Source organism: Cuculus canorus, chromosome 5, assembly GCF_017976375.1.
Source record: "Cuculus canorus isolate bCucCan1 chromosome 5, bCucCan1.pri, whole genome shotgun sequence".
Lineage (NCBI taxonomy): Eukaryota > Metazoa > Chordata > Aves > Cuculiformes > Cuculidae > Cuculus > Cuculus canorus.
Genome location: NC_071405.1, coordinates 53,518,925 through 53,533,577, shown reverse-complemented (window position 1 = coordinate 53,533,577; position 14,653 = coordinate 53,518,925). Strand labels below are relative to the sequence as shown.

The 14,653-nt window shown below is 39.3% G+C and overlaps 1 protein-coding gene across 2 annotated transcripts in view; it reads left to right on the top strand.

Annotated features, from left to right (window-relative positions):
• The window catches only part of LOC104067320 (cytosolic phospholipase A2 epsilon), a 30,863-nt gene that overhangs the window by 10,372 nt on the left and 5,838 nt on the right, over positions 1–14,653 (top strand). For both annotated transcript variants that reach the window (XR_008449964.1, XM_009570048.2), the window contains exons 3-15: positions 2,230–2,366; positions 5,118–5,249; positions 5,616–5,656; positions 6,078–6,120; positions 6,886–6,949; positions 7,555–7,715; positions 7,985–8,080; positions 8,592–8,629; positions 9,314–9,449; positions 11,358–11,494; positions 11,954–12,176; positions 12,737–12,851; positions 13,380–13,517. Coding sequence is in view for 1 of the 2 variants with exons in the window: in XM_009570048.2 (XP_009568343.2) it covers positions 2,230–2,366; positions 5,118–5,249; positions 5,616–5,656; positions 6,078–6,120; positions 6,886–6,949; positions 7,555–7,715; positions 7,985–8,080; positions 8,592–8,629; positions 9,314–9,449; positions 11,358–11,494; positions 11,954–12,176; positions 12,737–12,851; positions 13,380–13,517 (1,461 nt within the window). In the remaining variant the exon portion in view is untranslated. The remainder of the gene's footprint in view (positions 1–2,229; positions 2,367–5,117; positions 5,250–5,615; positions 5,657–6,077; positions 6,121–6,885; positions 6,950–7,554; positions 7,716–7,984; positions 8,081–8,591; positions 8,630–9,313; positions 9,450–11,357; positions 11,495–11,953; positions 12,177–12,736; positions 12,852–13,379; positions 13,518–14,653) is intronic.

Below are 14,653 nucleotides of genomic sequence, written 5' to 3'. Positions count from 1 at the left end.
CATAGCTAGAATGTACAACAAAGAGATATCCCAGACCATCGATGAACAAATTCTCTAAACCACACATACATCAGTGGTCTGTAACTGACAGGTACAGCTGCTGAAGAAACAGATATTCTCAGTCTTACCTCCCTCTCTGGCACCATTTAAGGAAGTAACTATGCAATTAATACCTTTTTGTCAAATGTTGAAAATCAGTGGAAGAATTGTAGAAATATCATGAGGAGAAAGATAAATAGATTATTTTATAACTTACTTTACCAATAAATTGTTACCCACAGGTACATTGCACATATTCTGCATTTTAAAATTACACTAATAAGTCTGAAAATATCCCAACATTACTTACAAGTATTATAAACATCTGCATTTGTGATATTAAGTAATTTCTTCCCTGGTATTGACAATAAGGGAGAAACTATCAAATGCATGCTGAAAAACTGGAAGATGTTTCATGTTCAGACAGCATCAGAAGACTTGAAAGATATATATAACCTAATTGCACAAATTGCTTTAAGCAACACCTGCTCATTGTCACATGGGTTACACCACAACTTTAAAGAAAGCATGGAATGAGAGCCAAGAGATCTGCTAGAAAAAGAAAACCAGTTACTGATAAGGCAGTCTTCTTGTGGATCATGTTGAAATATAAATGACGGTAGCTGTATTTTTTTTGGTAATGCTTTTAATCATGGGGTGTCAAAGCATATTATGAAAGAGGAAAAGATCATTATCACTGTTTTATCGATGGGGACATGCAGATAGAGAAGCAAGATAGATTTCAATTGAAGCAATTGCACAGAGTGACTTAGCAGCCAGTAGTAGAATTGTGACTGGAGCCAACATACCGTTTTATCTTTTCCAGTAGGTTATCCACTTGGTCATGCTACCTCTTGGCATGTATCCCACAGTACCAAACCGCCTTAAACTCAAATCTGACCTGTTTCTGTGATTACAAAACAAGTTCTTAGAGCTGAAGATACTAGGGACAGCTGCCCAGCAGAAAAGAAGAAGTCATCCATTGTTCAAAAAACCCCTTGCAGACAGTATGCAGGACTGAAGGACTGAGGAAACAATTCTGCTGAATTACTCCAAATAGAAGGGCTGGAAAGGGTGAATGACAGTAGAGAGAGAGCAAGTCCCACCACTCTTGTATTTTCAGGCTCTCAGTTTACTACCACAGGGTTTTTTTACTACATCAACTCCTTTATGCACTCAGGAGCAAATGACCAATATCACTCCTTGCTAAAAAACCATAATTTTCTAGAGGTGTCAGAGAGAATCCCAACCACCAAATAGTCTATGTACATCAGGTTAGTATACAAAATGAAAGTTAGTTCCACAGACGCACAAGTGCCCAACCTGCCTCTCACCCAAAAACTCTGGCAACCCCCAAGAGACAACGCGTCAACACCCTACAGTGGTGCCTGGCATAGCTGTACCCGCCCTTTTGAGAGGCTATTTGTGCCATTTTGGGGCTGGTTCATGGGACCCCACACCCAAGTAATCCTGGTGTATTAATGAAGACTCAGCACCATACTTGTCACTAATTGTGCGATGTTATGTAACATTAGCATCTTTCTCAGAAACTAGAACTTACTTCACTATTAAGGCTCAGAGTTTAAATCAGTAAGACAGAAGTGCTTCACTATTTTTACCTACCTGTTGACAGTGAAGGGATGTGACCGTATATTGGGTGAGACAGTTGACTCATTACATGGGCTGAGCTACAGCTATGTGGAGGCAGAGATGGGAAGGTCCTTGGTACCCTCTTTAGCTCTTCTATTCTCTGTGCTCTCTCAAGAGCAAAGGACAAAGTTAGCCCATTGTCTAAATGCTCAGAGTCAAATTAGCATTTTACACTTTAAAAAGACTCTCTTAAAATGTAAACTTTCTTTCTTTCTACTCCATCACAGAAATCTGTTGATTTGCAACAAACAGGGGACATGCCAGTAATGGGGTTTGTTAAGTAAAACTAGCTTTGCATATTTTTTTCTTACCAATTGCTTTTATTGGAGTAGCTTCTTTGAGTTTCCAGACTCAAGAGACCAGAGCTTCCACCTGCAGGAAGGAGCAAATAGAAATGAGTGCTGTTAAATAAGGATTTGTAAGAAAAGTAATAAAACCAATATCTGCTTTTTGCAGCTTGCTATCTGTATAGCGCTGTAAGGTTATGCTCTAAGATATTTACAGTAATCTGTTACTTACAGTGTATCTTTCCAAATGCAGTTAGTCAAACCGATTGCTATGTAAGCCTGTCCTTGCCCACTGCTTCCCCTGAGACTGTCCGGACCAAAACCATCAAGAACTGCAAAGATCCAGTGTGGAATGAAACCTTTTGCTTCAGGATCCAAAGCCAAGTAAAAGTAAGATGCAGAGTGCATTTATTTTTTTTCTTTTGGGGCAGAGATTTTGTTCTGTGGTTGATGTGTAGGGTGCAATAAAAATAAATATGTGTGAGGGATTACAAAGATATGGATAAGTGGCTGTGCAGCACTATGCAGCAAGCAAAATTAAATTTTACTTCCTGATACATAAAAGGTAGCCAAAGTATTTCACAACTATTCATATAACATTCTATCACTTTTCACTTTTCTCCTTTTTGTCTTGAAATCACTGCTTTTTGAGAGTAAAGGTGAGAATTTCAGAGTAAACTGAAGAGCATAAAAGACATGTATGAGCTAAGTGGTGGAAACGTCACAGTACTGTACTTTTTTACTATTCCTTTGGAATGACCTGCAATGAAAAAAAAAACCCACAAGACAACAGGTAAAGTTTGCAAAAGAAGAACAGCCTCTTTTGCAAGAGCTCTTACCATGATGATGGATGTTAAGAAGGGGTTAAGAAGATTTGCAAGACTTACTATCAACTCCCTCCAAAAGATAGCATCAACATCAGTATCTATGAATTTGCAAAGATCAGTGATAGGCCAAGTAAGCCACCTGAGAAAATCGAATTCTGTTTTTACATCTTGCAGCCTTCATTTCCTAGTGCTGGTGGCAGAGCAGGACAAGAGCACTTCTGCCAAGTACGGAAGCAGCAGGCCAGTCCTGCAGCTGTCTTGGGCATCAACAAACCTCCTTCAAAAGAATATTCAGAATAGCTTAAAGTTTTGCTATACCACAGGGGCTCCAGTGAACAATCCCTCTTACCTTTGCCTCCAGAAGTTGCCCATGATACAAGTTCTCAGGCTTACTTCCACAGAGCTAGGTGGTATTGGTGCTGTTTGGTACAGCTTTCTGCTTGAACGGTCCTGCCCATGTATGACCCCCACCCAATACTTTCTCTGCAGATCTTAAAAAAATTCTGATTTCTTTCAAAATACCAGTGATTTACAATTTCACTGAGCCCTGCAGGTTTATCAGGGAGGTGAAAGACAAGGGACAAACATTGCAACATGGGAAGAAACACCCACTGACTTGCAACTCTTGGACCGGAACACCTGCTCCTTGCAATGGTTTGTGGCTGGTAGGTCTTTCACACTTGCCGTACAATTACAAGCTGAAAAAAACATTTGGTCTCAGGAAGCTGCTTGAACTAGTCCTTCACAGAGTAATGTTTGAGAAGACCTTACATTTACTTTGCAGTAAGTTTGCAGCAAGAAGCAAGATATAAGAAATAAGAAATAAGGACAATAAGTTGCCGTATCACAGTAAGGAATACTGACCAAGTCTTCAGTATGAGCCTGCCTTCTTCGAACTGCAAATGGTTGCTTTTAAGCATATATTTTCCATCATCTTCCATAATTCTTCGCAAGCTGTTTATGACAGGCCTGTAAGCCAAGTAGCTATGACTGCTTTTCTTTGCCTACTGTCAGTGTTTCTCTTAGCAAGCACGGTGGGCAGAAACCCAGTGCTGACCTTTTCAGCCCCAAACAGAATTGATTTTCCACCTGAACAGTGTGATACATTTATATGTATGACCTTAAAGGGCAGCAGCCTTTCTGTCTTCTGACAGCAAATCGCAGAGTCATGTTCACTACAGCCTGCCATCTCTCACTCCCTGGTTTCTTATCTAAATGATAGCTGTCAAAATTAAATACTGGATCACCTTCCTTTCAGTATATCTGTATATTCAAATACTTTAGATTTAGATTGTATATTAGATTTAATTTAGATTTAGATATGGACCTCCCTATTATTACTTATGAAATTTTAAGGAGACAAAACTCCCATGCTCACTCTTATTTGTGCGTCAGACTATGTGCCTGTCTGTGTGTTTAACAAGCACTGAACCTCTTAGCAAGCTTCATTTAAATCTAAGGGATAAGTAAGAATCTCTGAGACTTGAGGTCCATGTAACTCACATGACATGAGCTGCTGAATTTGTGGAGAGAGGTCTGAATTATTTCTTCACTGAGAAAACAGCTGTTAATGTTAATTTGCTCAGCACTCTGAGAGGCACCCCTGAGCCACCCCATGTGCAGCTGCCAACGAGGCACAGCAGTTATCCCTGTTATCCCTCCTGTCCATACAAACAGGTGACACAGGAGGGAGAGGAGGAGATTTGTGCAATGGGATGAGGAAAGAAGAGACTGAGAGATGTAGGGTATAATCTGATGGAAATAGGCCTTCATTCTGCTGCATTTTGTGCATTTTGTCACCATTTTAAAAACTATATCAATTTCTGTAAATTCCATGGTAATTATCTCCACGTGATCTGTTTAATAATTTACAGGATATTATTATGCAACCATGCAGTAGCTATATGGCATTTCCTTAATGCATTGTATTCATTGCTTATATCCAGATTTTGGAAGGTTTTCACCTATAGCAATAAAGTCCTGATCACTAGATGATTTCCTACAATTCAGGGAAAAGTGATGACCTTAAGGCAAATTAGAAATCAATTAAGTCTTTCAGTATGGGAGATAAATATTTAATAGTTCTACTAGCCTTTGTGGTTTAAATTAATCTGCAAGGGAAAATCAGCAGCAAACCTAAAAATGTTAGGTTCAGAATATCTTTCTTAAGCTCTGGGTGGATGAGAAGGTTTTGCATGCTTTCTTACTTCTCCCCATCCTTGTCCTCTCTTCCTTAACATGTTGAGCACATTATCTTGTACTTCCCTAAAGTATCAAAATAGAAATATTTCTAATCCTATGCTTCTGTTCACAGAATATTCTCGAGCTGAAAGTCTATGATGAAAATGAAGTCATTAAAGATGACCTCCTCTTCACCGTCCTCTTTGATATTGCTAAAATCCAGCTTGGAGAAACAGTTCACTTGACCTTTCAGCTAAATCCAAAGGTAAGCAATAGTATGGCCTTAGCCACAGGAAGGAAATATATTTTCGATATTCTTGTAGAGCAATTGTAGGCAGGAGGGTTTGTTTCCTATTAGTTTACACGTCATGTGTCCTGTAAAATACCTTCCAAACCTTGTTCACTGAAGTGGAGAAGTTCAGTCAGGCTGGGGGCTTGTGGTTAGTGAAGGAGGGAGAATACTTTACAAACTAACTCTAACTCAATTGGTTTCACTCAGCTGAGCACACCCTAGAGCAGGAGGGAAAATTTTTTTTACGAGCTGTTTCAGGATCCAGAATAATCATTGACAATTATAGCCAGTGAGAAAGAATATTTGTTCAAATGCTTATAATGAATTGATCTTCTACAGACAAAAGAGATGCTGGAGGTTGAGTTTGCATCGGAGAGCATGTAAGTAAAACCTATGTGGGACCAAAGAACTGTTTAATTCATATAGTTTAAAATACTCTGCTTCCGCACAGCAGCTGTTGTCCAACAACTTAGTTGTATATTGGCTGGAACACTATGGTTCTTATCTACCAAGAATCATCCCAGATACTAATTTATGCCATTATTTGCTGGAAGACAGAGAAGGATAATAAGAATTGCAGCCACTGTGCTTACTACTAGTGTTGCTTACTACTATCATTAAAAAACCCAAATAATTCACATTTCAGATATCTCCCAAAATTAAAAAATCTGAAAATCTGAGACTATGCTGGACAAGGCAACCTTTAAGGAAAGCGTTATTCCTTGGTGTTCATTTAACACATCATACAAGATCTATTTAGGTTGTACTACTTCTAATTGCATTTTTTTCCCTCTCTTTCAGTCCGGTCCCTCCTGAAAAGCTTGTCACTAATGGTGTATTAGTGGTAATTTTGAACTATTTCTCTTCTATGTTAATTTTCATGCTAGTGACGGAAGTGGTGAATTTGACAGGTGCCCCAACACCTCACTGCAGGCAGGACTAAAGGGGAGGAAGGTGGAAGGGGTTGGACACCAGCAGACATCCTGTTGTGCTGCTCCCTGTGAGAGGATGTATTGGGAAAGAGTGAACACAGTCATTGGGATGTCCAGAGACCTGTCCATCACCAGCAGCCAATAGCAAGCCTCTTGACAAGGGCTGAAGTGCTCTTTCATTGACTTGCTGTGTCTATGTCATTCTCCCCATGGACTTCTCTTGGGCCCCACTCAGGGCCATCCTGTTCCCTCCACCTCCATTGGACGACATGGAAGTTGCTTTCTTGACTATCCCTAACTCACTACTTAGAGAAGGTGGCACCTGTCTGTGTAACCTTACCAAAGCAGGGCTGTGAGGGCAGCCTTGTGATTTGGCTAACCCACCAGTCTACCCTCAGGAGGCCTCGGAACACTTCCATTCCCTCCCCTCTCATTTTCCCCCTGTTCTTACCCGCATCCCTGTGGATGTACCACAGCACCATAGCCATTTTTCTTTCAGCTAAAAGTTAGCACTTCTCCTGAGTGTCAGTATATTTCTCTTATCAGCCTAACAAACACAAGGTGGGCAATTTTCCAGACCCCAGGGACTCAGAGGACCAGAGAGAGGTAGCAGTGAAGTGACTCAGATGTGGCATGTTTTGAATACTTAATCCTCTCATCATTCATCCCTGCTGCAGTCTCGTGAAATTTCCTGTTTGGAAGTCCTGGTGGACAACAGATGGATGAAGAAAAAACCTTCAGGTTAGACTTTAAACTAGAAACAAAAGGTTTTATTTCATGGTAAACTGAAAATTTCTCCTTTTCTTTTGTCTTTTTCTTAGCTGACAATTTTCCTACATTGTTCTTACAATCAGAGCACAGGAACTGGATGGTTAGAAGTACACACAGATCATAGAACCAAAAATTGTAGTGTGTATATATGCTAACTAGCTATAAAACCTGGACTTTGAAAACAGAGTGAATGATTGCAGTGATAATGAATCATCTTAGTGCTGTTAAATAGAAGTAATCACATATTTCAGCCTCAATAATTTACGTTTTGCCCAATATCCCTTCATGTCTGAGTTTTTAAAACAACTACTGCTGTTCTATGAGCTGTTTTCTCTTTTTGTTTATGTCCTTCTCCTTCTCCTTCTCCTTCTCCTTCTCCTTCTCCTTCTCCTTCTCCTTCTCCTTCTCCTTCTCCTTCTCCTTATGTTCCCTGGTTGGATAAAGAGAGTCTATGAGATTTTAAGCATTGTTGAATGTTTCGTAAATTAAAATGTCAGCTTCTGAATGACCATTAAATATTCTACTTTTGAGATCATAATATTTAATTTTTCTTATGCCTTTCACCTTTTTTTTAGAAAAAGACTTCTTATTTTCAGTGAAGGGTTCCTATGAAGACAGACAAACCCTGTTGCTGGGCTCTTCCCAGCGAACTTTGGAGCCCCTGGACTTCCATTACATTAAATATAGCCTGTCCAAGCTGTGCATGGCTCTACCTGCGAAGCCTCCTTTCTTCTCGGTATGTGATCATTAGCTTGAGTAAACACAATAAACTCAAGGTTTTTCCATACCTGACTGAGGCAAATGGAAGGAATTTGTATTTTTAATTAAAAGCCATCTTTCATGATCTTCTGAAAGAGCATTGTACCTCCTAAGACACCTAAATATTAGACATCAACTTGGAAAACTGCTGGATAGTGAACCTATTTTTAAAAAAATAATTTGATGACAGTGCTTTTTAATGGTGTATGCATTCAGTGTTTTTCTACATTATAATTTATTTTTCAGTGTACCTCAGGTGAAGAGAAAAATAAAGATTGCCATGTGTCCTTCACCATTCCCCTGGATTCACTTCCCTTCGAAGAGACAGTAGCAGTAACAAAGGTGATTGATATCAAATTTTTAGAATAAATGTGAATCTATGGATTAAAAAACAATGGTCATGAGTTAACTAGGTCAGTGTGAATTAAGAGTTTAGATTCGTAACTGCTAGTGCCCTTACATTCCTAACAGAGAAAGTCATAGGCCTGTTCATTTTCATGTGAACAAAGTAAAACTAAAAATCACAGTTAAACACTTGAGAGAGGTGTTTCTGTGACCATATGGGGACTAATATAGGCCAGAGAAAATGCAAATGATGAGGCAAGAAAGAACACATTGGCAGAACTGGTGCTGTTACTGTATATTGGTCTGTATGTCTTTAGTATGAAACAATTTAAAGAAATTAAAGTGGATTGGATAAGTTTTAAAAATTGGTTGGATTTTCTGATTGTTATGGTTCCAACATGGCTCTAACATGGCTCTTACAAAAAGTGAAGGATTTCAAAGCTGACTGAGAGGAAAGGAAAGGACATAAAATGATCTGCAGTGCTTACATTATGGTTTCTTTTTCTAGGATGAAACAATCAATTTACATGTAAAGTCAAAAGACTGGTAAGAAACTCTGTCTTTGGGTTTTATGGCTGTGAAAAAAAGAAGCTGCTCAGCTTTTTTGCCTTCTTACTTTCTGTAACTAAGGAATAAAGTATTTACTCAATGATTATATTTACCCTATTTTACCCGGTGTTAGTTAGCCATATCCAGAAGGTGAACATTTTTAACTGTGCTGGGTGATACTTCCTTTTATGGTACTATGCAGGACTTCAGTTCAGATAGGGAGGATAATTTTTTCTGACTTCAAAATACACGGAACTATGATTTTAGGAAAATATGTGTTTACACTTCCCTTTATATTTATAATATGTTTATAATTCCCTTACTTGTAGGGAATCCAGAGTATATATATTTAGAAAACCTGAAGGTCTTCAGGCTACAATCCCAAATATTCCACTGTTTATAGTATCTGTATGTGGATCGCAGTATTTATGTTAGACATTTCTTGAGATTCAGTGTAGCAATAAACAGTACTTATTGGGTTTTTTTCTGCAGGATTTTACAACTTTTTAACTTTCTCAGTCTTTTCTCCATCTTGTCTATATCACCTGGGATGTGCTTTTGTGGGACCACAATAGCAGTTTTTCTAAGCTGAGCAGTAGAGTTTGCAACTTCTAAGCACATGTCCAGACATTAACTTTAAGAGATCATGCACGTTCTATTTAACCTTGGATTTTATTTGAGGTCAAGAAACTTAGATGTTCGCTTGGAGTTTGATCTGTGTATGGAGGAGAAAAATTTCCTGCAGAAACGGAAGAAGTTTGTGGCTTCTGCTCTGAAAAAAGCTCTTTGTTTAGAACAAGATCTGCAAGACCATGAGGTATGGGGAGCACCAAAGTGACTGAACTATGCTGTGTAACAGGAATGTGTTATGCTTGTATCTGTTTGTTCCTTAGCCAATCCTGATCTATGCAGTGGCCCATATAAAACATCAAGAAACGTTTAGATGAAACAATGTGAGAATATGGGCAGCATCAAAGCCACTTACTATACATTTGCTCAGAAAATAATGTCACAAATTAGCATTTTTTTCCTTGCCTTATTTCTTTTTCATCAGTGAATTATAGACATTGATATTCCTACTCTCTGAACTAAGCCTCCAGTCATTAAGGCCCCATAAGGTATTCCACATTATCAGATTTTGGAGAGAGAAACCAAACAGTTAAAATGCTACATAATACTGACTGATGAGGATGTTCCTTAGCACAGACTGTCCTGTCATGCTTCTGATCTCAGCTTTTTTGTCGCTCTAACAGCACAAAGACATTCAACATTTTTCTCTCAGCTGTGTGACTGAGTTAGAGTTTGTATTTGTTCATGTTTGTGCTGCCACAGGAATGGTTGATAATTCAGGGAGTAAAAATGACCTGTCATCAGGTACTTCACACATGAAGAAGTTTTAATTCTTGAGAGGGTTTTTTTACCTGTACTTTTCCTTTTGTCCTGGACAGGAAGACCAAAGGCAGATTAAACATTATATGACAGAAAGGCTTTGGATGCTGTTAATCATAGAATCGTAGAATCACCAGGTTGGAAAAGACCTCTTGGATCATCGAGTCCAACCATTCCTATCTGCCACTAAACCATGTCCCTGAGCACCTGTTCTACCCTTCTTTTAAATACCTCCAGGGACTGGGCAGCCTCTGCCAGTGCCCAATGAACCCTTCTGTGAAAATTTTTTTTCTGATATCCAGTCTGAACCTCCCCTGGTGGAGCTTGAGGCCGTTCCCCTTTGTCCTGTTCCCTGTCACTTGGGAGAAGAGGCCAGCACCCTCCTCTCTACAATTTCCTCACAGGTAGTTGTAGAGAGTAATAAGGTCTTCCCTCAGCTCCTCTTCTCGAGGCTAAACAACCCCAGTTCCCTCAGCCGCTTCTCGTAAGACTTGTTCTCCAGCCCCTTCATCAGATTTGTTGCTCTTCTCTGGACACAATATCCTTGCTAACAAACTCATAACATCACTGTATTTTTTCTCGTTAACACACTAATTCCAGTGGAAAAAAAACCAGTTTTTGAAGTATAACAATTTTGAGAAGTACTTCTAACTACTAGTTTCAGATTTTCCAACAAGAAAACATTTTCTCATAGTCAGATAAACCCAAACGAGAACACTTTGCTTTGACCTGAAATGCTTGATTTCAGTCAGGTCACTGCTGAGAATTTCCTTGATGCAATTGCTTGGAAATGTGCATAGGAAATGGTATTTGGCTCCTCTTCTCTCAGTGGGTTTCTTGGAGTAACTTCCTGTAGAACAATTTAGATTTCCATGTACTTAGGCATGGTGGTTCATCACTGCAATTACATACTCCAGGTACTTTATAGGAAATGTAATGTAGTTGTTATACTTGACTTATAAGAGAGGATGAGCTCTGCTTCTTTTCGGAACAGAGTTCTCATGAGATAACGTACCACTAAGGAAAATGCAGTCTTATATTGAAATGCCTTGAAACAAGTTTTGAGCTGTTTTGGTAAGCAAGCATGTAGCAATTTAGAATCAAAATTGACTGATTTTGACAAAAAAAAGTGAAAATTATCTACTTACTAAATCTTTTTTCGTTTTATTTTTCTGTGCAAAATACCAGATTTTCATCTTTTTCTCCCCTGCTTGGGGAAATGGGCAAATGTTGTAGTTTTTTTGTGGGACAGAAATGCTGCAGTTCCCTTGGTTGTGAATGCAAGCACTGGTAAACTAAGTTGTTACTTAGCACTGTTGTATTGATGTTTAAACAGGTACCAGTTGTGGCAGTAATGACAACAGGAGGTGGCACCCGGGCACTGACATCTCTGTTAGGCAACCTCTTGGGTCTTCAGAAGCTGGATCTCTTAGATGCTATTTCATATATCACTGGATCATCTGGTTCAACATGGTAAGGAGATCCTGAAGAAGGACATTGTTCCTTACATCTATAGTCTGCTGTGTGAGATTCATTCTCTTTGTGTAGAAGAAGGTGTACTGCTTCAGTCTTGATCATTTTTATTGTTGCATTAGGAACACATTGCCTGAGCGGTGTTATGGCCTGGGCACTGCTAATGGAGAACAGTATTCTCCTTGACCCTTTGTTTGATGTCTAGGATCTTCCCTAGTGAGTGACCTAGGTGCAAAGACCAGCTTTGCACAGAAAGCAGGGAGAGGCTTTTTACAAGTCCTCAAATTTCACTAAGGATTTGAAGTATCCTACAAATAAAAAAATATTTTCTCTTCCATAATAAACTGAGCCCAAAAGATGTTTTTTTTATGAATCTCAGCTAGTTCATTTGATGTGGTCTTTAAACCCAAGTTGAAGAAGTGAAAGCACACGATGATGTACTTCCTTTCTTTTCTGCAGGACCTTGTCTCATTTGTATCAGAGCCGTGATTGGTCACACAAGCATCTGTCTGGACCAATTGGTGAAGTCCGCAGACACATGACCAAGAGCAAGTTAAGCTGCTTTTCCCTGGACAGCTTGAAGTACTATGACAAGGAACTAAAACTGCGGAAGCAAGAGGGATACCAAATCTCTAGTGTTGACTTTTGGGGCCTTCTGCTGGAGAAAGCATTAAGTGATGGGGTAGTTTGTCTATTTTCCCTAGCAGCTGCTGAATAATGTTGTAAGGAAAATGAAGTTCAAGGGATAGGTACTAGCCTGAAAGCATGCTAGCATTAATCAGCAGATGAGTTCTGCTGACTAACAAAGGGGATTTGTCCCCACACATCTCTCAACACTTAATTAGCAGCCCAAGGGGTATTCTATAGAGCAAAACACCCATCTCCTTCTACCAGTATGAGTATCTGAGCACTTAACAGCAGAGCCCTGCTCTCAGTTTCTTTTGCTCTGTTCCTCTCTGAGAGAAATTAAGTAATCTATGTAAAGTAAATGTATTTATTGGGAAGAATGAGAGACTTTTGTACCATAAAATGCCCTACAGCTCAGTGATAACTAAATAACGTTATGTGGATATGTAAATGATTAGATTAACTACTTGGTTAAAAAAAAAGTCCAACCAAAAAATGAGTGGACAGGATAAGAAAATGAAAGTGGAAATAGGTATTTATTTTACTGTAATCTTGCAAGCCTTTACACCATGCCAAGATGGTCTCCTGGTTTTGCTCTTTCTGGTCAATTCACAGAAAAACAACCACAAACTCTCAGATGAGCGACAAGCACTGGATCACGGTCAGAATCCCTTACCTATCTACATGATCCTCAACATCAAAGAAGACTACAGCCTTTCAGAGTTCAAAGGTGATGGCAAAACTGAGAGCTATCCAGACATGGTTGGTGTTCATATGATCTGCATTATCAGTTATTGCATGTCCTGCGATCCCTTGCACTGCTAAACCATAGCATTCACAAACAGTACCTTTTTAGCTTCCACTTCCTTTTCCATTTCTAGACTGAATCTGAGAGGAATCCATCTTCTATGGGGCAGGAATAATTTGGAAGAGGTGTGACAGGGCAGCCAAGTTACTCCCAAGTCAGAGCCTTAGCTTCACATGTCATATAAAAGGCTGACTGCTTTTGTTATAATCTTAGTTGATGCCCTGCCTGAAGAGGCTCGTTGAAAAATTCTGTATAAACAAGTTTAGGAAAAATTACTGAGTAAGGGGCTGAAATAAAATAAATGATAACTCCTTACCCTGGGGAAGGCCAGTCTGTGATCACCCTGCTGGTAGCATTTGAACTGTAGCTGCTTCCTTGTAATTTCAGAGCTCTTCTTGCAAGGAGATAGGGATAGGATTGACATTTAAAAGTAATTTTTCGCCTCTGCAGAATGGGTGGAGTTCACTCCTTATGAGGTTGGGTTTTTAAAATATGGTGCCTTCATTCGCCCAGAGGATTTTGGCAGCGAATTCTTCATGGGTCGCCTGATGAAGAAGCTCCCTGAATCCCGCATCTGCTTCTTGAAAGGTGATTTTTCTCCACTTGGAAAATTTGAGTTGTGTAAAAATATCCTCTATTTTTGATACAATACAGATCCTACATAGCGTAATTATTGCCCCACAACATACAGGACTGAAGCAAAATGTCCAGCATGTTTTTCTCGCCTAACTTAACTCTGAATTTATCTATGAATGGGATAATTCTACAACAGAAAACTATGTTGTTAGTCAGTTTGCTATAAAATGGCAATTTTGAGTAGTCTTCTGTACTGTTACTGAAGAGTAGTGTAGTTTATTTGTAATTTTGCTAGCATGATTAAATCAGTGAATGTTTTCATTACTATTTCAGTAAAGTGAGTGGCCCCAGTAATGCATGGCAGGACAGACAGCTTTGCAGTTTTTATGCAGTTTTCGTTTTAATTTTGCGTAATGCCAGAATTCTCTACCACTCCCCTTTGTACGCTTGATCTATGGAGTGAAGCTGCCTGCAAAAGAGTCCCTCTGCTCTTAGACTGAACGACAGGTGTGTCACATGTAAAAGCACAACACACAGCAGGACACCAAGGATACCAGTAAGACAGGATTTCTTATGAATGAAAAATCCATAAGACCGGTAACACCATGTGATATTTCTTACTTGGTGTGTAGAAAAGTTGTGAACCTCAATGTTTGATGCAGGAATCCAGAGTCATATTGGAACAATCATGAGAAAAAGCTGGTCATGAAGAATAGAAGATTATGCTTCGGCGTGCAGACATTAAATCTCAGCGCTTTAATGGCTATATTTAGAGCTTTTAGTGATGTCATGAGTTAAGAAAAGAGGTGGTTAAGGGAGAAGGCTCAGAAGATATCACAGAATCCAAGAGTATAAATAAGTCTAAAAAAGGGAGGACAAATTCATGGAAGGTAGTGCCACTGGTGGCTCTGAAACTCAGTAGTTCAGATGCAGCCATCAGCAATGGATGTACCAACTGAAGTACACTGCAGAAGAAACCCATTCATACCTTCTATTTTCTTGTATTCTTACACTAAGCATCCTTTGCTGATTGCCAGAGGTAGGAGGTAGATCTAGGTGGACTATGAAGATTTCTTCTGAGAACATGGCATTCATTGAGGTTTTGCAGTGATAGTGGTGTGGTCATACTCGAGGTGGCCAGGTAGTAA